At 37.3% G+C, this 27,028-nt stretch overlaps 1 protein-coding gene across 6 annotated transcripts in view; it reads left to right on the top strand.

The window, feature by feature from the left end:
* Nucleotides 1–27,028, top strand: part of ZNF385D (zinc finger protein 385D) — a 413,388-nt gene that overhangs the window by 275,180 nt on the left and 111,180 nt on the right. For all 6 annotated transcript variants that reach the window (XM_014273930.3, XM_014273923.3, XM_014273932.3 and 3 more), the window contains one exon: nt 3,861–4,003. In XM_014273930.3, the coding sequence (XP_014129405.2) occupies nt 3,861–4,003 (143 nt within the window). The remainder of the gene's footprint in view (nt 1–3,860; nt 4,004–27,028) is intronic.

The following is a 27,028-nucleotide window of genomic DNA, read 5'->3' as shown; positions in this document are numbered from 1 at the left end:
AAAGTCAAAATGGGGTAGAGGGGAAGCAGGGGAAAGGAAAGACACCAGTATTTGTTCTCATTCATACTCAAAAATATTTTTAAAAAGAGCCAATTCCTCATGGAATGGACAATTTGAGGTGCAACGAGCAGGAATCATTTCTTCACCTGTTTCTGTCATATTCCCTTGGTTCAGGCAAGAGAGGTCTTGTGGTGATTAAGTTCACATCACCAGTGATTTCAGAAGGAGAACCCACCTGACTAGGCTGTGTCACCAAGAGCATGAACCTCATGTTTCTCACGTGCCTTTGTAGCACGTGGGCTGTCTGTGCCCAGAACACGGTGTTGTACTTCAAACCAGATTACCCAGTGGTAGGGCAAAATGTCTGGTCTCAGCTGGAGACACAGAACTGCATCCCTGTGCAAAAAAAGTGATCTTTGATTGACTTTGGAGGAGTTCTCCAATGTCAAAACAGGCTCAATGTGATATAGGAAGGAGCAAAGCTTTGTTGCAAGCTTTTCCCCAAACTTGTGTGCCCACACTTATTTTGGATGTATAGCCAGTGCCTCTGTCCAAGAGATTATCTTGCCTGTGATTTAAATTGCCTGAAAATTAAAGAAACAAATGATTTCTTCAAACTTGGACAAAATGCTGAGCGGATTAAGCTTCTAAGTAGTGTTATTCTTGGTCTCCCTACAAAGAAAATTAAGATAACAATATTGATGTGAATTTCTCAAATGTATGAACATTCATCTCTCATTTAGAATCTGATTCTTATCCTCTTTAGAAAGACATGAGACCCTAACATCACTAACTTGTAAGACTGGAATTAGAAAATACTGTATTATCCTTCCATTTTAAGGTGTAGCATGCTCCTCATAAAGACAAGGTTATCTATGTGAACTTCAGGTAATAATAATAGGGAGCATTAAATGAAGGCTGTGGACAAAACCTATCAGTGTTGTGGGATTTTATCCTAGTTTTATTGCTCAATGTTATCCAAACCTTGCTGGTAGAAGGCTTGTAAAAAGGCTGACATTGAACCTTCACCCTCACTGTGTGTTGATCAGCAGGGCTGCATCTGCTCAGGGAATGCTATGGAGGTCTTTGTGGAGAAACTCATCCTACAAAATGCCAAAATTGTCATAAGCAAATTTTATGGTTCTTCATTGTAATTCAACATTCCATAACACTTGGAATTTGTACACTCTTCAAGAACTCTTCCCAGTGGTCTTCTACCCCTCTCCATCCCTCTGCTAATGGATTAGGTGGGAAATAGTTAAAGCTGGCATTCTCAAAGGTTGTCCAAGCTAAGCTGAGTCACAAAAATGGTTGCCATTGCTTCAGTTTTTCTGTTGCAGATTCTAGACTACAACTCTGTGCATGTTAAATGGAAAGAGAAGCTAATTTTTGCAGCCATAAACATTACAGAATTTCTTAAGCAAAGGCTCAGATTTCATGATGCCTCTCACATGCTCCATCATTTAGGGACATGTCTGACACTATTGAAAAAACAGAGAGCAGCTGTGCTCCTGACCATACTAATTTTCTGTGCCACTGTAGCCAGGACTGTGGTAGATTTTAAACTCTGTTCCAGAGGCTCTGAGCCCCAGCCAAGGTCCTGCAGAGCTGGCTGGATTTTTCCATTTAAAGCTTGTTCCCGTCCCCAGATGGCTTTGCATCGCACTGGTTGGCAGCAGCAGGTGCGCAAGTGCCGAGTCATGCCACAGGAAAGGATCACAGAATAGAAATATTTCATCCTCCATGGTTTGGTACCTCAGATGAGTTTGGAATAGCAATGCTGTTGCTCTAGGTAATCCAAACCTGTGAAGCTCTTCTCCGTAGCACTGGGATAATACAGCCCATGAGATGTGTCCCCAAGTACAGGTGACATTTCTCAATCCAGTTTGCATTTGTGAGTTATAGAATATTTGATTAGCCTCAAATTCTTTGCTATTACCAGGCAAATGTTCACCTCGAAATTTCTGTGTGATTCTGCACAATCTCAGGTGCAATCTGTATTTTTTTCTTTAGTAAGAGCGACTTATTCCTTTCATGGTGTGTGAAAGCTTTATAAAATTAAAGCTAAGTATTTCCAGCATTTTAAAAAGTGGCTTTATGGGTCTTTCCTATTCCAAGGTAGTATGATTGGCATGTTCAACACTACCCTATCATCATTCTGACCTGTTAGATTTATTTTTACAGTGTTTTTGTAACCATGTCATGGTAATGTAACAATTGCCAAAGCAATGGCAATCAGATACTTGATAATTCTATGGTGCTTGTGCTCTACTTTTCTGTTGCCTATGTCCTCAGCTGCAGCATTCATAAACTTTTGATTTCTCATACACTTACATTGAGGTACAACGTAGAAACTACCCCAAAAATTATTCTTTAATAAGTTATTCTTATACTTTAAGTAGTTATTCCTGGGATTAAAAACTATCATGAGATTACAGTGACCCCTAATCCTCTACGTTTAATTTACCAGTGATTCTTAGTGAAACACTTCACAGAGGAGTTGAAAGTTGGCGAAAAATACAGTCTTTGAAATTTGGCTCCAGCTGATTTTATATCTAGAAACACAACCTGGATGATCTTCTACAACTGGTTAATTAAGTCCTATGGTTTTAGCCCTCAATTAGATGTGTAACATGACAAACGTTGTTAGCAGATTTGCTGGCCAAATATGGAGAGATGTCATATATCTTTCTGGCTATTTTATATATGCACTCTTAAAGGATGTATGCAACTCATCTAATAAAATGTTTATGTGTATGAGAGGAAAAAAAGAAACAGATTTTTGATCTCTCCCTCTGTTGATCTGTATGCCTGTGGCCCTGTTGAGTGAGTAGGGTAAAACTCCCCTTTCATTTTTTTTCAATGTTTCTTGGACTCTTACCAACAGGTTTTTACACTCTGTTGCCTGCCTCTAGGATTAGAAGAACACTGGCATATTTTAACAGTTTCCTAGGATCCAAATAGTCTTTAATTAACAGGGAATTGATGTTTTGGAGCGCAACCAGTATAGAAGACACTGAAAGCAGAGAATGAACTTGGATCCTTCCAGTTTATGGCTGGCTGTGGCCAGGGGCAAACAAATAAGCAAAATAGGGTCCACTGCAAACAGGTAGTGCCTTGTTAGTATGCAAGGATATTTCTTCATTTGCATTATGTTCCCACAGAGCTGGTTTTTAGCTGGGAGGACCTTTCTGCTGCGCAGAGTCTGAATCAGCTCCACCCCTTGCAAAGAGCAGAAAGTGTTCATCGGTACCTTCCCATAAACAGAATTTTAGTGGCTCCTGAAACTGTTATTTTTAGATTTGTATTGATCAACTGTTGGGGCAGCAAGGTTTGTTGTGTTTGTGAGGTTTAGGTTGAAGCGGATGCCGTTGTCTCCATGAGTGAGCATTTAATTAAAAAAACAGAAGTCTGCAAATTACATGACTTTTGCTGAGCTGAACAGCAAGTTGTTCTTTATCTTTTTGAGTAATCTGCCTTTGTAGAGTTGAGCAACAGGGTAGGGATGAAGCACTGAAATGATAAGAGAATGAAACTAGCTGAAGGTCTCAAGGGAAGTTAGACATATGCTGAACTGTTGTTCCAGATCGTCCATGGAAATAAATGGTTTATAAGGTAATTCTAATCACAATAGACTGAAACATGAAGCAATTTCTGGCAAAGAATTACAACCAACTCAACCACTGAGTCAGCTGGGCTTTTTTTCGCTAATGCAGTAATTTTTGGACGAGTCAAAATATATTTGCTTGATGAAATATTGTCTTTTTACTGTTGCTTTGTGTGTGTGTGCGTGCTGGCTTTTATTCCCCCTCACTAATCATATCACCTGCTGAATGCTTTCTGTCTCTTTGTACCTGCAGGTGGTACATGCCAGAGCCCTGCTCTTCCAGCCCTTGTGCGTCCTCCTGCGCCACCCCTGCAGCCATCGCTGGATATTAAGCCGTTCCTCCCGTTTCCTCTGGACACTGCTGCAGCAGTGAATCTCTTCCCCAACTTCAATGCAGTAAGTACTCTCCCAACAGTTACACTGAGCCACAGCTTCCGTGGAAGACTCAAGTGGGCACAAAGCAGGATTTTATGTACTCCATTACACCTGGAATATCCTCTCCCTTGCTGAGGGCCAAATAGCTCTTTCAGACACACTGATGGGCCATAAATTGAAGCCTACCTGGGTGTTAGTCAGAAGAAATGTAGAAGGAAAAAAGTTATATGATCCCGAATGACATGCAATAAAGTTTCAGGCCGTATTCAGTCCCAGGGCTTGTGAATTTCCCACAGTAATTTAGGACATGCAGAGCTTCACTAACTTACAGTTCACTGCACCTCTCAGAGAGGGAAAGTTTCAGAGCATTGGGATTCTGCATCCCATCTCCAATGCACTTCCTGAGAAATACTAAAAATTTTCAGAGCCTAAAAAAGAAAAACTCTGTCAGGGCAAATGAAGTAAGAATGAGAACAATGTTAGCTGCTGTATGGGCTGTTCAGTGGGAAACAATCCAGGGTATTTTTTTCAGGTTAACATGTGTTATTTCTCATGTCTTAGATTTAAACTAGGGTAGATTTCTCCCTTTTTTCTTTTACTTAGTCATGCTATGTATAATTATAGAAATCCCATTCCTTCTTTAGTATTTTAATTATTTTACTGACATTTGTCATCAATGTTCCAATTTTCCTGTTTCAGATTGAGATAATTAATGCTCTAAAAAAGGGTCTACATTGGTTTTCTGTTAGTTTTGACTTTATATAATTATGCCCCTTTTCAATTCCTTTTTGATGCTCTTTTCCTTATTTACATATACTCTAGATACACTAAAAACCCTCTTAAGAAAATGTGTTCTTACCTGCTTTGAGAGACAGAGAGGGGATGGAATCTTCCATTCTGAACCAATTCTAATTGACATGCAGAAATCCTAATTAAAATAATTAAGAATAGTAAAGGAACATGCGCATTCTTGAAAAAAAATTATAGTAATCAATAACGAATTTCTGTATTAACTTGAGACTTGTTTACTGTGCATTAGAGTTGAGATCTTTTAACCAGTTGTGCCTTGTGATCTGTTTGTATTAATGCAATAGCCCAGCTGAATTTTAAAAATATATCAATTAGAATGCCTTGTATTTTTCTTCCTCAGGATTTTCCATGGTTCAGAGTCTTCAGATTGTTTTGCTAATATTTTAATTATATAACTGAAATGGAATTTTAATGATGAATGTTAATAATTGTTAATCCTGCGCTACTCTATAAATTTCCAGTTTCTTTCTTCATAAACAAACTGCTTTGCTACTATAATTATTTTGAGGGAGGGGTGGATAAGTCATATTAATTTGGAAGTAAGAATGTAAAAATAGACTAGTATCAAAACCATGTTATTCCTGAACATTATCTTAGTAGCATATAATTTGGTAGGAGCACTGGTAAAGTGAGCCTAGTTTTCAGGAGTGAGACTTGAAGCCCTTTTTAACAGCACTCTGAAATCTGTTCCCATGCAAAATGCTGCTTCCCGTGATGTGTGGCCATCTGCCAAGTCCACCTTTGGCAGATATGTCAGTCCTGAGTGTGAGGATGCTGTCATCAGAGCTGCTGTCACCTGCCTTGCTGCTCATAGTTTATGCCTTGCTAAGTGACCTTTGCCTTCTCATCATGTGTGCTGACATGCAGCATCATCCTCCGTGTTCCCATTTTCTTTGTGAGCAGCACATTATTGAACGCCGCTATGTTTAGCTCATATGCCAGGGATGGTTAGCAGCAACCTCCAAATGTATAGACTAGCTGAGTAGTTTTGTACAGTTCCAGAAATTCTCTCCAAGCCAAAAAAACTTTTGGGGATACATCAGCTACTGGCTGTTACCAGCCCAAAAAGAAGTTAACCCACACATCATGTTAGACTTTAAACACAACTTCTGGCAGGGGCTTCAGTATGTGAATGTAAGGCAGAAAAAATGCATTTAATCAAAAAATCATCTTTGTAAATATAGCTCTTCATGATTGACTGCAGCTGTTGATGATGCTTTATCTTCGTAGACTTCACTGACAGTCCTACGCAGTGTCAGTGGAAGAATCACTTATACTCTGTGGCTAAACTCAGGTCAAGCAAGTGGTCCATAACAGAACACCTGAACTGGATGTTCTCTCTTGTGTTATCAATAAATTAGCTTTTCCCTTGAGTGAGACATCAGGGTCATATATTGAGTCATAGGAAATGGATTTCTAAAGACCTCTCGACCCTCACAGGAACAAATTCCACAGGAACAAATGAGTTTGGCAGCATGTCTGGACTACTTCTGAAAAGGCTAGAGGGAAGTCCAGAATTTTGGCCACTTATTGGCCATTTTTCAATAGCCTTCACTTGAAAACAGCATGACCAAGGGAAAACTTGAATCAAAGTTCAGACATATTTCAGAGAAAATAAGTAGTCTCTCGCAATCCTAATTAACGTGGTTGTGATGGACATAGGTATCTGAGATAATCAGCCTAAGCTTCTTCACAAAATATAATGGAGAAAATCAGCAATTTCTCCAAGTCATGCATGGATAAAAATGCACAAAGGTAGCTTGCAATGCAGGCTATATGTATACTTTGGCATGGAGTGAAGTGAACCCTGAAAGTTCTCATTCATCTATTCAGACTGTAATAAGGGACTGGCTCAGCTGCATCTACATTTAGATGAATCCCACATTAGGGGACAGGTCATAAGCTATTCACAGCTCATATATTAAACTCCACTCAGAAATCACATGATAGAAGTGCTGACATTGTATTGTATGTTTGCAGAGGAATGGTCCCATTTATTAAGCAGTTATGCTTCTAATTTTATCTAAAGACAATCTTCAGGGAATTTGAGGATTCAGATGAACTGGATAGAAAGATTAGGAGAGGTGGAAGCAAAAGTAACTTACCAGTGGAGAAAGACAGACAGGTACATAAGAACTAATAAAACCAAATACTAACCTAAAGTATTGCAAATAATCCTAGTAAGGTGTATTTCATAACATTTTTCACTCTACTTCGGTTTATTCCATGTGAAAGTTTTATTTCTTACTGATGACTTTGCTCTAAAACAAGCTCAGTTTTTGCTGGCTGCCTCTGAAGAAAACATTCAGAACTGATTTCTACAAAGTCAAAAACTTTCATTGTAGCAGAGACTAGAAGAGATAGCATGGAGTGCCAAACCTTTATCAGCAATATCCCCGGACAGAGAGTAGAGAAAAAAGAAAAAACTGAGTAACGTGAGAAAAGTTAGGAAGATAATGTTTGAACCTTTGAACCATTCCCTTTCAGGAGGAACATTTTCTGTTTATAGGAGAGAGTGTAAAGCAAACACAGCAATTAGCAATCTGGTTAGCTGAACATTTGTAGGTACTATCCTCTTAATTGCGAAGCAAATGGGCACCCTCAAGTCACATGTAAAAGGAAATTGTGACAACACAGCTGTTTAAAATGAAAACAGCCCACTGGAACAGACCCTGAAGAATCCCAGGTTCACTGCAAGTTTATCTGATCTGAAAAGATGAATCAACTGGATGGGATTTAAATGGCTAAATTTTATTTAATGGAAGAAACTATGGTTTTAAATAATGTTTATCTAGCTTTTAAAATATGATTTGAAAATTTTCAGATAAGTGGAAAAATAATTAAATTCCTCTGAAAATAGTTTGAGATAATTTAGCAAACATTTGTTATGTTTCTGCATTTTCATCTGCAGAGGGGGAAGCTGCAAGTCTGCGTACTCTAAGAATTAGTTCTTGGAGATGCAAAGCTTTAACAGTTGGATTAAGCATGCATGGGTCTTTGTATGTGAATGTGCCTATTCTGTTCATGAGTTTGTTGCAGAGAAATTTCACAAAGCAACAAAGTCTAGAAGTTAAATAACTTGTAGAAAATATTGATGGGTCTCTGGTCTAAGAGGAGATGCTTAGTTTTGTAAGATATTAGCATCAGCTCTAAGCTGATGGACCCTATGACAGAAAAAAAGTCTTTTGCAGACTTTTTGGTAGTCTCCAAATCATAGATTCATCAGAAGTTGGGTTTTGCCTATTTCCAAAGCTGTCAGAATTATATACTTCAGTCTCTTGAACAGGAGACAGAATTTAAAGTTTAGAAAGGCAGGATATTTGCCATTAAAAGGTAGAAAATTGGACAGTGAATTGTACTCCTTGTTTGTTTATTCTTTGAAGGATATGCTGACCATCTTTCTGAAAAAATTCTAAAATAATATTTTATCACACTTTGTAGTATGAACATAATCTGTAAAGGAAGAGGTAGACAGTGTAGAAGATCTGAATAATGCTTAAAAACAGAATGAGTGGTGTTGCTTGAAAAGCTTCATCCCTAAATCCAAATGAAAGCCTTGTTGCTAATAGAAATTTTTCCAAATACGCATGCTTTGGGAAAGAAACATCACTACAGTTTTGACTAGAAAAGTATGACTTCAAAAAGTAGTGTCAATGTCAGAGTTGTACTAAACATGGATGGAAAATGAACTGTTACCCTACAGACATGTTTCTCATGATCCATCTGTAGTAATCCTTGTTTAGTTCCCTGATTTTCCTGTTTGCTTGTTCTATTCCAATATAATAATAATAATAATAATAATAATAATAATAATAATAATAATAATAATAATAATAATAATAATACCTGGTGCATTATTAATAGTTTCCTATTTCACCTTCCCCTGGTTATGGGAAAGGAGGAGGAGGAGTTAACAGTGTCCCTTGCCCATAGCATGGGGCTCCAGTGATAGCTTGGGTTAGAGTGCAAACGTGGTGCTCCTTGCACCTTCCTGAAAACCGCCCTGAGCAACAACCCAGCAGCTTCCAGGGCAGCAGAAAGTCTACACTCTCTATTTATAGAGGTGAACCTTGTGTTTGTAGGTATAGTCTTCTCCTATTGTGGCCAGACAGCTGATAGAAATGGACAGTGCAGAAAACCTGCTTGCTGAGAAGTATTTCTGGGAAGGGTTATACCAGGAAATGCAGAGAAAACCTGCCAGAAAGCTGTCAGAAGAGATTTAAAAAATCTTTTCCTTAGGCTCTTGTCCTGGGTAGTTATTGTATCTAGAAGAGAGATATGTGCTGCAGAAATGATGTGCCAATTTTCTAGATGTTATGAATAAGAAGTAATGTTTTGATAGCAAAGATTGGAGGAGGACTCAGAAATACATGTTGGTTTTTTAAAACACTATCAGCCTGAAATTTACAAAATAAAGTCAAATCTTTTGTAAGTCACTACACAATGGTTTTGTTTTATGCTTTCTGACTTAATTGAGCTGAGTAGCATAACGAGACTATTTTTCCTCATATAAAATCCTTTCAAGTTCAGTAGTGATGACACACTGTCAGAATGCTTTGTTTCCAGAAGAGGATAATCAGGCAACAACACAATGGCCTAAGTCTGATGTGAATCAAAATGGAATATTGCCTATATAGAAGAACTTGGCAGTAAAAATATAGTTTGTGCTGATTTTTAATGTTATTTCCATGAGAAGGTCCTTTATCAGGTGGAGAACTGTAGTGCACCAAATTTTTCATTTGTCAGACAGAGGGGATTATTGTTTCTGGGGTCAATCTTTGAGTAACTGCTCATTTACAGGTACCTAGAAACAGAGGGCTTGACTTTTTCATTTCCTTACATAGCACTGCGGTTGAACTGTAAGATAGCTATACTCTTCTTTACAATCTATATCTCTATTGTTGTTTAGCTGAATGTTTTTGCAAATAGGGAACAATAGAAAAGTAATGGCCGAGTTCAGGAATTTTTTATTATAATAACATTTTCATTGCTGCCCAGAATGCTTAATTAAATCTGCAGGAGAAGTACAGGAATTAGGCAAAGAGCAAACATAAGAAAATCCTGGCAATTCAGATGCTTTATTTGGTGCTTGCAAAACAAGAATGAATCAACATACATATGAAATATTCAGTCATTTGAAGTGGCCAGATTTATTTCCCATACACTTAAATCCTTAAGCTACACCCTGGGTTCTGTTTGAAATACCAGTAAAACACTGATTTCCTGATGCAGAGGAAAGATTTTCAGCTCAGGAGACATCATGAAAATAATCCTTTTGTCTTTTTCCGGTTTTAAGTCAGATTAGGCTGGATTGAGATCTCTAGGCATACTCTGCCTGTTTTTATATATGATCTGTGCTCCATGTCATGCACAGGGAGGAGAGTTTATATTTTGACTTGGTACAAATGAGTGTTCCTGAAAAGTTGTCACCTATGACTGCATGGATGTTATTTCTGTTTGTAGTGTTTCCCATCCCTAGGACTTGTCTCCAGAGTCATTGCTGTTACAGTCTTTGGACTTGATGCACTGTTAAGGCACATCTAACTTTAGTCCCTTTGCATCCTCCTTTAAATGTTTTTTTCCCTCAAAAAATTTGCAACTTGTACTTGGGCCGTCTGCAAGTTTAAACCCAGACAACAACAAAATTTTTCTTACCTTTCCCTTAGAATTATCTCATGTTGTAGCAGAGCTTCTGGTCTGTGTTTTGAATTGCTTCCACTGGGCCTCTGTGAAGCTCATGAAGTCTGAGGCCAGGAGTAAGTTCATGCACCAGAGTCAGAGCCATCCCTGGTAGCAGGACAGACTGGGGACTCCGAGGATTGAGTGGAGAAGGACTTTGGGGTATTGATGCATGAAAAAATGATCATGACCTGGCAATGTGTGCTTGCGGCCCAGAAAGACAGGGGCTACAGGAAAAGCAGTGTGGCCAAACGAGGTTACTATTCTCCTCTATTCTACTCTCATAAAACCCCACCTGGAGTACAGCATCTTGCTGTAAAGACAGCATGAAAGACAGCAATGTATTAAAGCAGGTTATGAGGAGGGTCAGGAAAATTGTCAGGGCAGTGGAACACCTCTCCAACGAGGAAAGACTTGGGAGAGTTGGAGTTATTCAGCCTGGAGAAGAAAAAGCTCTGGGGTGTGCTCATTGTGGCCCAGCAGTAGTAAAAGGCACTTAAAAGAAACATGGGGAGAGAGGTTTTTATTGGAGCCTGTAGTGATAGGACAAGGGGAAATGTTTTTAGAAAGAACGAGGATAGCTTTACAATGGAAGAAATTGTTTGCTATGAGGGTGGTGATACATTGGAACAATTTGTCCAGAGAAGTTCATAGAACCATATGATAATAGAATTAATTGGGCTGGAAGGAAACCTTGAAAATCATCTAGTTCTAACCTCCCTGCTGTGGGTAGGGACACCTTCATCTAGACCACATTGCTCAGAGCCTCATCAAACTTGGCCTTGAGTAATTCTCATGGGGCAACCTGTTCCATTGCCTCCCCACCCTTACAGTAAATAATTTTTCTTTAATATCAAATCTAAACCTACTCTCTTTCCCTTTAAGCCCATTTCTCCCTGTCCTGTCACTGCATGCTCTTGTAAATAGTCTTGTCTGATCTTCCCTGTAATTTCCCTTCAAGTACTAGAAGGCCACAATCAGGTCACCCTGAAGTTTTCTCTTTTCCAGGTTGAATAATCCTGATTCTCTCAGTCTTTCCTCTCAGGAGAGATGTTCCATCTCTCTGATCAACTTGGTGTCCCTCCTCTTGGTGTCCTCACTCAAAGAGATCCTTCCTGCGCTGGGGACACCAGAGCTGGATGCAGTGCTCCAGATGAGGCCTCACCAGAACAGAGCAGAGGGGCAGAATCCCCTCCCTGGCCCTGCTGCCCATGCTGCTCTGGATGCAGCCCAGGAAGGACTGGCATTCTGGGCTTTGAGCTACCACTGCTGGGCCGTGTCCAGCTTCTTGTCAACCATCTCCCACAGGCCCTTGTCAACACTGCTGCTCTCAATCTGTTCATCCTCAGCCTGTGCTGATATCAGGGTTTGCCCTGACCCAGCTACAGCACTTTGTTCTTGGTCTTATTAAACTTCCTGAGATTCCCACAGGCCTACTTCTCCAGCCTGTCTAGGTCCATCTGGATGGCATCCTGTCCTTCAGGTGTGTCAACAGCACCACTCAGCTTGGTGTCATCTCCCAGCTTGCTGATGGTGCCCTCAATCCCTCTGTCGATGCTGTTAATGAAGATCTTAAAAGACATTAAGTTCTATTATAATAAATTATTATGAAAGATATTAATTTGCCCCATCACTGAAAGTGTTCAAGGTCAGGTTCAGTGGGACTTAACCTGATTGGTGAGGGATGTCCTTACCAAGGGCAGTGAATTAGACCAGACAATCTTTACAGATTCCTATCAACACAACCCATTCTGTCTCTGATTAACCACGATTTATTTGAGTAATTTTAGGATTATGTTCCAATTAGGGAATCTGCAGTCTTCTATGCTTATGATGAGCAGCTGTCACCTCCCATTGCATAGAATACAGTAGCCTTGAGACCTTCAAGGAGTTTGTTGAGTACAAATGGGTAGATGCCATAAAAATATCAATTGAAAAGTTTTATTTTTATTTAAGTTAAATTTGAATTAAGGGTGCTCTGACCTTCCATGATTGCTTTCTGAAGAAATTCAGGTTTCTAGGGTGTGTGTTCTCCTGGGAAGCAAATCTTAAGGTTATCTTAAGATAGCCTGTGTTTTTGTCATTTCACTTTGCTGAACATTATTATACCTATCCTTGAATTCATTTCTGTAACTGTAATGTCAAAGAAAATACCCATTTCCTGGTTGCTGTCCAACTTTTGGGGTATAATGTGTGTCTTTGGTTAATCTGCTTTCAATTATCTGGAAGATTTTTGTATAAACATGTGTGAAACAACATTGCCTGTGTCTGGCCTTCTGCACCTACCATCTCTCTCTCTCTTCAGTTCCACGGCCTCATTCAAGGTCCTTATGGGTACCTCAGTGGTGGTGGTCAATTGCCCACCTGCAGATTTTATATACTTTTTGGGTGCAGGTAAGATGCTGCTCTTTGTGGAAGCTGAGTTTATCATACGTGCACTTTCATCCTCTGTTTGATAGCTCACAGTTTTTTCAGGATTTTTCACACAGTGTATCACTCTCCAGTGGCTCAGCATCTTGCCTCTGAGGAAGATATGTTTGTGCTGATCCTCCTTGTCACATGAGAATGGGTGAACTTCTAACTATTCTAACTGTTCTCTACCAATTCTCATGTCCATAATTAAACAGTCTGAGCCACAAACACCCTGTTTGTACAAGCTCATAACTCTGCTATCATATAAATGGCCACACAGTAGGCCATGGAGTATAAACTTGATGACATTTTTGTAAGCAGTGTTGCAGGCTGGAAGTGATCTCTGGGAAAAGAACTACACATACCTAAAAATTAAATAGTATACACTTTATTTTCAGTGTCTTTTAAAAATGTACTTAAGTGGTTTCTTGTTCCTAAGGCAATAAACAGGATCTAAATACCCACATTCTTGTTTGCTTAGCTGGTGATTAGGAAGAGCTAAAGAATAGACTTTGAGTCATCTTGTCCTGCCCTACACATTTGCTGGAGGGCACTGCACTGTGAGCCAGCCTACTGTTGGGAAGTCATAGTACCCAAGGCAAAGGCAACTGCACAGCCTTTTATGGGGACTGAGGGTCCCTCAGGGTTTTGCTTTGAATACAAAACATTTTCATAAAGGAAATTAAATTAAGTACTCTTCAGATTTGTCAAGTCTTGATGAGTGAAATTACTTAAAACTAAATTTTATAACACATTTTTTAAAACATTTTAAATAGTGTTTTAATTGGTTGATGTTTACACCCTTTGCCTTAATAGCACTCAGATGAAAAAGATCAATGATTATTTTATTTTGCAAAGACTATAAAAATTTAATGGTTCGCATAATAAGTATAACTCATAAAATCTACAGCTTAAATATGGATGGTTATTAACCTATTTTTAAAAAGCTGCAATTAAAGTGAAAAGGAATTACTTAAAGCAATGATTTTATTAATGTAGTCTGAGGATGAAGAAAGTGATAAAATTCTAAAATCACTGTTATTTCTGTTGATGAGATAGACATTTGAAAAGATTTAAAGTAAGGCATGAATTTTTTCTAACCCTAGATACACTTGTGTTTCTAACATAGATGAATAACTATTTGCAGATTTTTTTTTTTTTTAACAACATGCAATTTTTCTTAGGAATTTCAAAGATATCTTCAAAAAAGCATGAGTTTACATGACAGGTAATTTCACAAGAGTAAATGCATACTTAAGCACAGTTACTTCATTAATTGTTTATTCATAGCATGCTGTAACAGTGCTTCAACTATTTAAGAATGTGCCTTAAAACTCATGCACACTTTTATCCTTTATGATAATGGAAAATTTGGGACTCTTTTCTACTCTTTTTACTCACAGTAGTTGGCTGGTAAATGGCACATGCTGAAGAACTTATTTATCTGAAGTCTTTGCATGTTGCATTCTCCATTGAAATATTTTTCTAATGTCCGTGTCCTGTCTAATTTATTTTATTCTAATATTTTTTGATAAGGGAAGAAAATCCCCAAGGGTCATATGTTGGACTTGTACAGTAAAATTGGATATAGAATTCCACATTCTCATGCAACCACTGTTTTTCCTGGCATCTTTCCTTTTGGCTCTAGTGAATGCTTAAAGCAATCCTATGTTAATATTCATATAGATTAAATTAGTAATCAAATTAATTAAAGAATGTACAAAACCTTGTTATTTCCCAAGAAATTCATGTTTCTCTTTTAAATGCATTGGTTTATATAAAGCAGATGAGTATCAAATTCTTACTATTTTAGAGAGTACGAAGCAGAGTTTTTCTATCAAACATAGTTTTTTTCCAGAATTAAATGTTTTGTGATTTCTCAAGTAAAAAAGTTTTACAAAGCACATTAAATTTACGCATTTTTATAAGAAACTATAAGAAAAAAATTAAACTGATTATGTTGTTTCCTCACACAATAAAAACAATTATGTTTAGAACCAAATGTAAAAGCTGTCATAATGACTCACAAAAGAAGACTAAAGAATCTACAAGTAGAAGGTAAATGGCAGATAAAACAATACATTTCTATAGGAAAGAGACATTCTTACTTACAGTTAGAGATGGTGTAAGACCTACTGCAAAGCTGTCTGGAAAAAGTTTCTTTCATTAATTTGCTACTGTGAAACCGCCAGGATGTTTGAATGCAAGAGAGACCAATTCTAATGAATTGAGACCATGGAAAGAATTCCTGAAGTTGAACATAAAAAGCCTGTGAAAGGAATACTGAAAGAAAATTTTAGGGCAACAGTATTTATTTACTTCTGGAACATTTGTCAAGAAAATAGAAAAAGGTGTAAATCTGAAGCTTTTACTTCTTTCATTCAGGTCCAGTTTTCATTAATCTTATCTGTAGTCCACCATGCCCATGCTTTGTTAAAAATTAAAATGCCAGGACTAAGGCAAGCGTTATATGTGCCTGCTTTGACGAGTTACAGAAGACCAGAAGAGCTGAGAACACAAGTAGCATTGCTTGCCAGACTGTGCCTTCAGTGAGATATATTTTAGGAAGTTCTTGAGCCAAATGTGTTGTCTTGGCATGTGCTAGCCTCCCATGAGGTGACATACTTAACTGGATGGAATCAGCAGGAGAGTTTGTTTATTTTAACCACTAATGTGGTAATTTGAGTTTTCTTGTTCCCTTTTCCAGAGCGAGCCTAATATATCCAAGCAGAGAGATACACAGGAAAATTTCCTTGGGTAACCTAAATAGTAGGAAGAGATGAGAACATATGAACTTTGACTTGCTATAAACACTAGAAGTCTAAGTACTATTTTTAAGGTACTATGTTTGTGGGAGCTGGAAGTGTATGAAGAAAAACAATGTATATCATCTTACTCATATTTTTGTGTTTGTAATGGACTGATTTGCTAATGGATCTAACCTATTACATTATTAGTATTGCTAGGACTCAGATGACCAAGATAAATCACAGGGGTGATGCCTGAGTTAATTATAGCAGTGCCCTCCCAAACAACACTATCAGCTCTGGGAAGCAGCAAAAGCTATTGTTGGCCTAAGGAAGTAACATGAGAGAGTGATGCCTGGGAGAGGAGAGGCAGTGAGGAGACTGCCATTTCCAAAGGATTGGAAAATACTGGCTCTGTGGTGTTTGGCAAGGAAGAGAGGTGTGAAGACTAGCAGAAGATTTTCAAGAAAAGAGAAATATCTCAGCACAGGTATTTGAAAGATGCACTTGCTTAGAGTACATACCCTGACATAAAAGTAATGGTGGAAACCCTACAAAGTGAGTTAAAATACCCAATTTCCATTTAGAGTCGTTCTGTCCTTGTTTCTGGCAGGAACAGGTCTTTTCCTTTTTAGCTTCAAGCTTTTCCTAGGAATTTATTGTCTCCTGAAAGTTTTTGAGGCAAGTTTGTTATCTCTAAATCTCTACTTTTGTTTTTAGGGATGCTATTTGAAACCTAATTTTCTTTCTTCTAAATTTGAACGAAAAGAGAGAAATTACCTTGGTACTTACTAAGAATATGTCTCAAATTGAACTATAAACAGCCATATAATTAGAAAGAGTCTATGTATCTGAAATCAGAGAGAATCCTTGTTTAAGAACAAACCCTTAGATACTCTAAAATATCAGAGCAGCACAGCTGTTCACTCTCTGTTCTTCAGTAAGGATGCCCTGATAAAGAGGGATTTTTCATAAATTTCTGTGCGTAGAGAGGACAGCATATATTTTGGGTCTGAACTCCCTTCATTTCCCATTAAACAAAATAATTAATAAAGGTAAATTCTACTTCAGCAAGTACTGTGTGTTCAACTCTCCTATTAAATGTCATAAAGATAATATCTCCTATTCTCTTCAAACTGACTGAGTTTCTAGAACCTGAAGAAATGTCTTTTTGAGATTACATTGAATTGCAAATGGATCTGCAACTATGGATCTGAAGATTAGTTTGTGTTTTCTTTCATTTAGTAGAACCCCAATGTTCCCTATTCAGTTGATTAGGAAAAGTTTTATTGCATTTAGAATTATCTCGTTTAGCTGTTTCTTCAGAAACCACTGTAACTTTTAAAAAAGCTTTAAACCACTTTTAAAAAGAGCTTCCATTTAGTTTTTTTTAAGAAGCTGCTGTGATATGGCACATAAATTGATGTAGAGCTTGATGGTAAAGAGTTCTCTCTGTGAGATCTAAATTTAGTGTCCCTTGAACAGATCAGGTGAAAGTACAAAAGCCAAAATTCTGTGGTTAATGGTATTTGTATTAATAGAAGCAAATAATTATTTTTTACTATAAACAACCAAGGAATCATGAATTTTGGTAAAATTAAACCTTTGTTTTAGTTTAATGAGAAAAAGGCAGAACATAACCAACTTGGTAGTCAAAAACACAGAACATGCAATGTGTAAAATGTGTTAGGATTCTCATCCTTACTTACTCATTTGTTTACTATCTCTCCTTAATACTAGTTTGACTCCCAGTAAAAAACTTCCAATAAATATTTTACGTTTCTTAAAAAATAATTTCTGCAGACCAAATCACAGCAGAATGAAGGCTGTGAAGACCAACTTCGAGTTGAGTATTTAAACATCTAAAACATTTGTCAAGTTCTTCAGTAAGACACAAGATTAATCAGCAGAGCAAAAAGCCACCTAATACTGCAATAATGTATTATTTAGCCTATAGCTTCTTTTAAATAAGAGGAGGATTAATGAACATCTGCTTTGATCTTTAGCTGTCATTGACAACATTTAAGTCTTTAACCTACACAGGGTTTTAAGATGATTATATAATCAGCAGATTTATTTAATTCTTTTTTTTTTTTAGGTGGCTACAGCTGGTGATAAGTGTGCATTATATCAGTCTTTCAAGGACTTATTGTCTTGCTAAGCTCTTGTCATGTAATAGCATAAAAAAATGTCTTGGTTTTCATTATTTGTTCCTGGCCATTCAAAGCACAGAATGAAAGAGAAACACCAAATCTTAGACAAAGTTTTGTTGAGGAAGAACAATCTGACTGATGGGGATGGTTCTTAAAGGGATTGGCCATTTTATTGGATAAAAGTTGCCGAACTTACAGATAGAAGTAGTCAGGTGGTTTTTGAACTTGAAGAAATTCCCTGTGATAATAGGAGCTTGTGGAGACTTATTGTGAGCTTGGGAATTAGTTTGAATGTTGTTTGTAGCCAGCTCCAACTCTAGATGATAAGATAGCCATACATTGTTTTTCTTTATTCTCCTCATGTTTTCTGAGCCTGAAGTAGCCTCTTTGATGTATTTCTTCCTCAAGCCAGCAATACTGAAACATGTAGAACAAAAGAAAATCTGTTCAAGTTAGTCTAATGAGTTTCAACCTAAAGGTTCAAGTTGACAATATAGTCTTTTAAAACACATCCTTAGGCTTTGTTTTATTTAATCTCATTTATCAGTCATTAATTTTGCACAACAGATGTCAACCCTGAGTAACTTAAATTTGGCTTTACCATGCATCTTTTACCTTACAATGTAATTACTATCAGTCCCTGGTTTACAGATTACTGAGAAGGTCTGTGACTATTGGTCATTTTTTAAATTTTCAATTGATTCCCTCATCTGGAGCAAGCTCAGAAAATGTCTGCGCTCTTTGGTGTGAACAACCTAAGCAGGCTGGCAGAGATCAGTAACCAGCAAAAAGCCTCTTGACTGGTTCTGCAGATTGTTCATCCCCATTAACTAATGACAATTCCTAGGGCCTGGTTAAGCTTTTTCTTACTTTAGGAAAGTAATTTCTCCCTTTTAGTGCTCTGATATACTTTCCATTTCTCTAACAGGGAGTGATAGTGCATTCATGCCCTTAAGGCTCTGTTTTCATGCTCTGGTTGTGTTTTGAAAACAAGGCAAATATTCACAGCAGGCTTGGAAAACAAAATGTGCCTGAAGAGTCTGAAAAGTGAAAAAAGTTTACAGATATGTACCATATAAAAGTTTTTAGGTTTCTATCCTATGTAGATATGAGTTACTACTCCCTAATGTTTTCCCCCTAAAAGCTACAAAATATTTATTAGTATTGGGTAGTCAGGGTTTGACAGTGATGACTGCTTGATACCATCACTTAATTTTTGTTTTCATGTGAACATCTATCACAGCTATGCTTAAGATTAAATTAGTGCTTTAATGCCTAAAGGCATTTTTTCATTACCTTATCTAGATTAAATAAAAAATAAAATTAGAGTTAAATCCCATTTTTGTTGTTTAATCTGCTGCACAGCCTCACAGATCCATCTCTGGGTAAACACATTAAAATAATTCATTCAAGTAAGCATTTTTAGGTTTTTAAGATGTCTGTGTGGAATTGATTTACTGAAGAAATCTACTGATCTTTCTAGATGTTGTATAGTTCTCCTTCCCAACAGTTTTTGCCTCTATTACAATGTTTTCCCTGGAAGTATATGACTCCAACTACTGAGATTTTCTTGACTTAGTTTTTATATCTCACTTCTATTGCAATCATTCCTGCTGACTCCTCCTTAGACAACTGGTTAAATGAAATATTTTGAATATATTAAGACTTGGCCTTCTAATCAGTATTATGGAACTGAATTAAACAAAGAAGCAAATTAGAATATTTGATCTATGAAGACAAATGTCTTAATCCAATTGTGTGTTAGACATCAAATGCATATTCATGGAATGATTTAAAAAGGAAGGTGATAGAGGTCAATAAACTTAATGGTAGAAGGAACAAGCAATTAGACTGCCATAGGCTTTTCTGGCATTTACTTGGAAAAAAAAAAAAAAAAAAAAAGAGATCTAGTTTTTGTTCAGAGTGAAAAAATAATGTTGAAATAAATTACCGATATTTTCATTACTTTCAGTGAGAAATTTACTAAGTAAAATTTTCCCCAGAATGATAATGCCACTTAAAAGATCAGTGCTGCAAATAAGTATATTTAACTATTTTAGTAATGTTTGAGATATTTAACTTGAGATCATTCTGGTACAAAGACAATAAAAAAAATCTGGTTTTGTTCTTTCATCTCTATATACTTTACAGCGCAAGCACATGTCAAAGTATGCTTCTAAACCCCTAGCATAGGAGGATATAAACAAATCATTCTGTGACCTTTCAGAAATTTAGGTTAGAGTGAATGAGGTGTATCTGACAAAAATTGATGTCTAAAAGAAAAGTGTTCAATCTGTATCAACCATTCAGCTCTTTCCAGAGTAATGCAGAAAGATGGGTAGCCACAGAAACCAACTTATCCCATCTGAGATGCTCACTAGGGATGGCATTAATCATTTGCAGGAGACACTTACCCTCAATAAATTCTGTACCAACTGTGCTGTCTTAAAATGCTAGACTTGAAGTAGCCAGTTGACGTGGGAAATTTTCGTTATAATTTAGGAAAAATTTTTTTCACAGTAAGTGTGGTCAAGCACCATATTGGTTTTCCTCTGTGGACTCTCCATCCCAGAAGACACTCAAAACTTCACTGGCCAAAACCTCGTGTGAGGACCTGGACAATGCTGCTGGTTAGCACTGCTTTGAGAACAAAGGATGTGGAACAGATGACATCCAGAAATGTTTTCTTGCTAAACCCTCTTGTGAATTCTAAAGGCATTACAACAAAGCAGAGACTAAGACTATTGTGTTTAGAGGAGATAAGGAATGATGAAAGGGAGGTGATGAAGAAACAAAGCCAGAAGGGTTTTGTCCAGCCTGAAATGCTGCTGAATACTGTGGCTCAAGCAATGCAAGGTTGATAGGGAAAATTAATATTTTATGTTAGAACAACAAGCTTCAAGTATCCCCCTCTCCTTTTCCTCTCCTTCACCTTCTCATTCCCGCCCCCCAACTCCTGCCACCTTTAACGTTCAACTCTGACTGAAACACAAGTATCAAAGAAAAAGTGTAAAGGATGAGATTAGAATTAAGGAAGGTTTGTGAAAAAATACTTTGTGATGTTCTAAAATGGATCTTTGTTGAAGACACACTTTCCCCAAGTTTGTAATTACTGCATTTTTGCTATTTTTCTTCAGAGACCTAAAATCTGATTTCCAGTGCTTGGTTCATCTCTGGCTAAAATTATATAAGTAAATGTAGGAGAATAGAGGGTAGGAGTAAAAAAGCTATCAAACATATGGGTGGAACTGCCTCCTGTCCAAAGGATGATTCTCAAGTCAAGTTACGAGATTTAGGACTGAGATCTAGGAATGCTGACTAGATTCTGTCCAAACTTGGATGTATGAGTGACTTGATTTAAAACCTGTTGGTGTCTCTTTATTGTGATAGAAGAGGAGAAGCAATAAAGTAGAGATGAAAATTTGTGGTTTGTATTAAGATGTGATGTCATTCCCTGCTGGATATTTACAAATTGTTTTTACTCAAGAAAGGACTGTTTCTTAGTAATTGAAGTTACATTTCAGTATTAAATTAAGGAATAGTTATTTCCAAGGGTTTGGTGCCTTGAAAGCAAAATAAATGAATGCTGCCTATGTACAGTATTTCAACATTCACACAGCTGCTTGAGCAGAATGTGTACTGGTTGAATGCTTCAATTAGACAGTGAGATGTTCAGTTTGGAAAATTCATACTGTGAGGGAGAAGCTCACAATTAGAGCTTGCAGTTCAGTCTGCATGCTGCTTGCCAAAACATCTGACGTAAAATGATGTCTTCTTTTGACATTGCGTGAAATTTAATTCCTTTGATTAACCTATTTTCCTGCAGTTTAATAACATTACTATTAAAATTCTGGAGGTTTGTCTTTTATGCATTGCTATGGGTGTGCATTCTTGTTATTTTCCTTCACAGTTGGTTTTCCTTCGCAGTTGTGATGTCCTATCCTCTGACGGAATATTCCCTTCTGACCCTGTTACTGTTCATTTCAAAGGACTGCGTGTCTGGAACATGCCAGCCCTCTCAGTCCTCTTAGCACTCAGCAATGGGTTGTTTAATGCACAGGGGTAAGGAATAGAGGCCACTGCAGTGGGTGATGCAAATACCCTCCTCCTTTAGATATCCATCTACAAAAAAAATTTAAATTTATCACACTGTGAATTTGGCATGGCCATATAAATACAAACAAAGAGCTGTGTTGTCTCTTTCTGCAGACTTGTAGTCAAGAAATTTACTTGTCTTTTTATTCCTAAATACAATGGCAGAAATAGCTAAGGACTCCAGGACAATCCATTCTTGTGGTATATTTCTCTGCAAAGAGATGGGGATAAACCTCCATGCTGGTTTGCAAAATTTGTTGCTAGTTGTTCTAGTTTCTGAATTTCTCAGTCTTCAATGACTGTACACTTCAGCACCCTGTGTACCTCATTTTCTCTTTGATGGCTTAATTGAGGTGGAAAGACATTGGCATTTACTTCATGTCCTACAGGAGATAAGTGTTTGAGCAGGAGATTGACCTAAATTCCTCTAGACTGTGTGGTATCTGCTTACTGCAGGCACTTTTCTGCAGTGGGATGAGGTAGCTGCCATTTCCTTTCAAACATAAGACTATGATGTGAAGTGGACATCCCAAAATGGGTCATTTCCAGTTCCTCAAATGTAGTACCCATTATTTTAATGTGATTTAAGTCAATTGTCTCCATTGCTCAGGGATACCAAATATTCTTACATACTCTGGAAATTATCTAAAGGATTAGATACATCAACTATGTCTTTCCTAGTAATTTTTAAGTAGTAGTGTTGGCTGCAACTAATTATATTCTGTTAAATGTATTTTTAGTTTTAAATGGTTACCAGAGTCTTTTAACAAATGGTGTATTTTTGAGTACCTGTGGGCAGAGGACAAATGAGAGTATAGTATTATATTTAACTGTACATACTTTTACCATGTTGTGGTTAAAATGTTACAGGTTTGTATCTGTGTCCATTATAACTTCTAGGATTGCTGCAGCCTCAAGTAGAAGTCATACATCTGTTCTGGAAAAACATTTATTAAATGCTGTTAATGGCTTTGCCAAGTAAAGACAATTAAAGTAAAACAATGACATAGCTAATCAACTTTTTTTTTTTTGCTGAATAAATAGTGAATTGACAGCAAATAAATTCTGCAGGAACAAGTTTACACTTCTCAATCCAGAATATTACTGGAGTTTAAGTTTAGGGTGTCAAAAGTTAGCAACATTCTAGCTGGGTCCCAAATTAAACTATTACGATAGAACACATTACAAGAAAATTCAAAAAGAAAGAATTAGTATAGAAATTATGATATAGGCATTTTAAGTGTATCATTCTAAAGTGAGACTTTCAGCAAACTGTATTTTGCTTTTTGAGTTACCATTATGCATTTGATTTAGCATGCTAGTCCTTGAAGCAAGTATCATATCATCTGCTTTGTTACCTGAAAGGGCTAAATACATCTATATTCTTACAGAACATGAGTTGGGACATAAGGCTATCCTAAAAAGCTAGACCAAAAATTTTTGATGGCATCTTCTTCTTAACTCAAATATATTGGCCAGGAGTTCATATGAAATGAATTTTGATCTAATATTAGTGTAGCTTGATTTGCTTTATATCCGCTTTGCTTTTCGAATTAAAAAGAGCTCCTTGGTCTGTATTGAAATAAATGCAGTCATTGCTGGATGACAGAACAGCATGGGAATTATGTAATCACTCCCTCTAATCAGGTCACCTAAGTAAGAAAGGATGGACTAATGCATATCTCTTAAATTTTTCATTAGGAGTAAGCTAGACAAGGTGATTGTGATAAAAGCCTGTTTGGAAAAGGAGTACATTGCAAGAAACTGTATAGAGAATAGTAGACAAAAGAATGAAGGAACAGGCAGTTCTGATCCTAAGGCAATTTTTCCTCTTCCCCTAAGAACATTAAAATAAAATCTTGAGAGTTTTCTGTCAATCTGCACATTTGTTATATCTGTGCATATGAAATATTGTATCTCTGAGCTACTGGTTTTCTATGTTTTTGTGTGTTAGTTAAGAAGCTCTAGTAATATGCCTTCCTCCTTCTGAATCTCACAGTAGAATGCCCATTTTCCTTCTTACTAACTTCATTAATATGTCATCATTTGGCACCCTTCAGTTCCTCATCTTCAAAATGGGCTCCTTGTCTACAAGGTCTTCCTCCAATTCATCAGTACCAATGAAGTGAAAGTGCCACTGTCCTACCCTCTATGTAATTAAAACTCTGTGTCTAGTTGAACAAGATCAGGATGTGCAAAACCCCCTGAATTCTGGCTGATTTTGGTAGCATAGTTGACAAACAGGAGGAAGAGAGATATTGCAGATGATGAGTCAGAGGGAATAGGGAGAATTCTACATCTCTCAAATTGGAATTGTGTGTTTGTACTCACACTCCCTGGGTTCTCTTCAGTCATGTTTTTCCTGTAAATCTATGAGCTAAAGTGCTACCTGCTGCTGAAGAATAGAAAGTCTTACCTCAATGTTTATAGGAATGTTTTGACTCCCACAGTAGCAAAAGTGGACTTGTGTCATTCAACAATGTAAACACTGGATGGCAAAAAAGAGTAACTGTCAGCAGAAAATGAGACTAAAACAGATTTCAACACAGGATTCAGTATGTTGGTGCCACTGCTTTCCAAGTAACCCTTCAGTGATATTGTAGCATTGGAAAATTGTTTGATCTGTTGTCACTTAAACATGGTTATGAACTTTTCCCAGTTTATGAAAAACGCTTAAGGAAAGAAAAAAAGAGTAGGCAGAAGAAAAGACACAACCAGAAATCAATCACAGGTGCTTTGGAACAGGAAATTTTATAAAAGGCTGTGGAGAAGCAATGTTATTTTGTATGAATATTATATTTAAGATTACCTGCTTGGTATTATTCTGGCTGCTCAATAATGAAATCAAATGAGGCTTCAAGGGAGGAATAGGTATTGAAGAATACAATGAAAGATATACACTTTATCTCTAGAAAGTATATTGAGGCCCCGACAGAAAAAAATGATGAGCTTGTCACCAGAAAATATTGATGTTCCTGTTGTCATCTCAGTTAACAAGCTTATCTTGTTACAAGCTAGCATCTAAGAGCAAAAAAAAAATATTTAAGACATTAAAAAATCCTGCTTAGAGAGAAAAGGTAATGGAACAGAGAACAAATGCTTTGACATGTTGTTGTGGAAAGTTTAGGACGGAAAGTGTAGGAGGAAAACTTTTCTCTCCTGGCTGAGTGACCTGGTTTCAGCTGTGATAGAACTAATTTTCTTCCTCATAGTACAGGGTTGTATTTTGGATTTAGAATGAGAAAAATTTTATGACACACCAACGTTTTGGTTGTTGCAGAGTAGTGCTGACACTAAGTCAGAGATTTTTCAGTTTCTCACATCATTGTGTCAACAAGGAGGCTGGGGATGCATGAGAAGTTAGTAAGGGGACCCAGCTGGGAAAGCTCACCCAGCTGGCCAAAAGGATATTCCAAACCATATGGCATCATAACCATATAGCATCTAAACAAGAAAACTGGGGGGAGTTGTCTGGGGCATGACAGCTCACTTCCTGGGGGCAGGCTTGGGCATTGGTCAGCTGGTGGTGAGCAGATGAATTGTGATCCTTAATTTTGTGTGTTCTTTTACCTTTATTTGCCTTCTTTTTCTGTCCTATTAAACTGTACTTGTCTCTGCCCCTCTGTTTTATCTTTTTTTTATTCTTTTCCCCCTCTCACTGGGGGAAAGTGAGCAAACAGCTGTGTGGTGTTTAGCTGCCTGCCAGGTTGTATCTGGGGTTAGATGTTGCTTCCAAACAGGTAACTGAATTCTCTAAGAAGCACCAAGGTAAACCTGAAAGTCAATCTGCAGATTTTGGGAATGATTCTCTTTGCTTGTCTGAACCTTTTTGCAAAGGATGTCCCTTTGCTCTTGAGGAACTGTTTGAGGCCTCTTGGCAGCCTCTGTCATGGGCACCTGAGATGACTTTCAGGAGCTGGTCTGCGCCCATAGGTGCCCTGTAACAGCAATGGCAGCAGCTTGTTTATTTGAGTCAGTGGCATCCATCCAGAGGAAAGTGAAAACCAAGGTGCTTGTCACCTCAGAGGTGCATTTCCGAGTAACTGTAGCTGTCCCCAGGGAACATATATTGTGTTATAACCTTTTTAGACTGCTTTTTGAAGAGTCAAACTTAGATGAGATGATACATAGAGTGACAACTTCCCTAGTTTATTAATGACTAAGGCAGATCTCAGTACAAGAGTAAGTAGTAGATGCAGTAATTAAGTAGTAAGTAAGTAGTAAGCAGTAGGTCTGAGATGAAACCTCTTTTATATGCTGAGGCATTTTTTCCTTTACAGGACTTTTTTGGGGCTTATTGACCATAAGGAGTTATTTTGCCCATCCATTCATTTCAGTGCTTAGCTTCCAATACCCTGAGCTACCATCCTAACATAATAAAAGTGCTTAATTGAGCAGATTCATTACTGAATTATGAAATCAGAATTTTTTCACTCCTGCAATTGCATCTTTGTTTTTGTACCATAAGACAATGAATTTTTTTCATTTATTTTGACAAATGCAGATTAGCTGTAAAACATCAGTCAACTACCACAATGCAAATTGATAATGCCCCACTTAATTACTTTAGATTATTAAGTTTAAAAAATTAGATGTTCATAACAACATTTGTAGGACTGTGAAGCCTTTGGAAGTGCAATACTCTGATTGTTTCACATTGGTTGAAACAGTGGCAATAATGTGGCAAGAAGCACATAATGTGTGTAAGAATGATGACTCTTTCTAGCTTATGCACTAGCTAAAAATTTGCTTTTCACACTGAACGTATTGCAGAATGAGTCCCACTTTGTCCAGCTGTTGTAAGAGTTGTCTCAAAGACAGCATTCAGATAAAGCGCCAATGGATAGGATGTTAAATTGCTGAGGATACAGTATGAACTTCAGGCCCTGAGTCTTCAAAGCATTTAAGCATGAATTTGCACATCAAAGGTATGCACAATGACCTGCTATCCAGCAACTTCTGGTGAATTAGCACATTTCATTATAGATGACTAAAAGACTGAATTCCACTGTCAGAATAGTCACTTCAGCTCTATTAATAACATAATATTCACTATTAAAAGCAAATAACTAAAGAGATTGAACCATATTATCATGTAATTGTCTTACTTATCTTCCTTTTGCATTACAAAAATATTTGTCTTTGGCATG

This window comes from Zonotrichia albicollis, chromosome 1 (assembly GCF_047830755.1).
Source record: "Zonotrichia albicollis isolate bZonAlb1 chromosome 1, bZonAlb1.hap1, whole genome shotgun sequence".
Taxonomy (NCBI): domain Eukaryota; kingdom Metazoa; phylum Chordata; class Aves; order Passeriformes; family Passerellidae; genus Zonotrichia; species Zonotrichia albicollis.
Note: the sequence above shows the minus strand (reverse complement) of the source record. Positions and strands in the feature narration are given on the sequence as shown.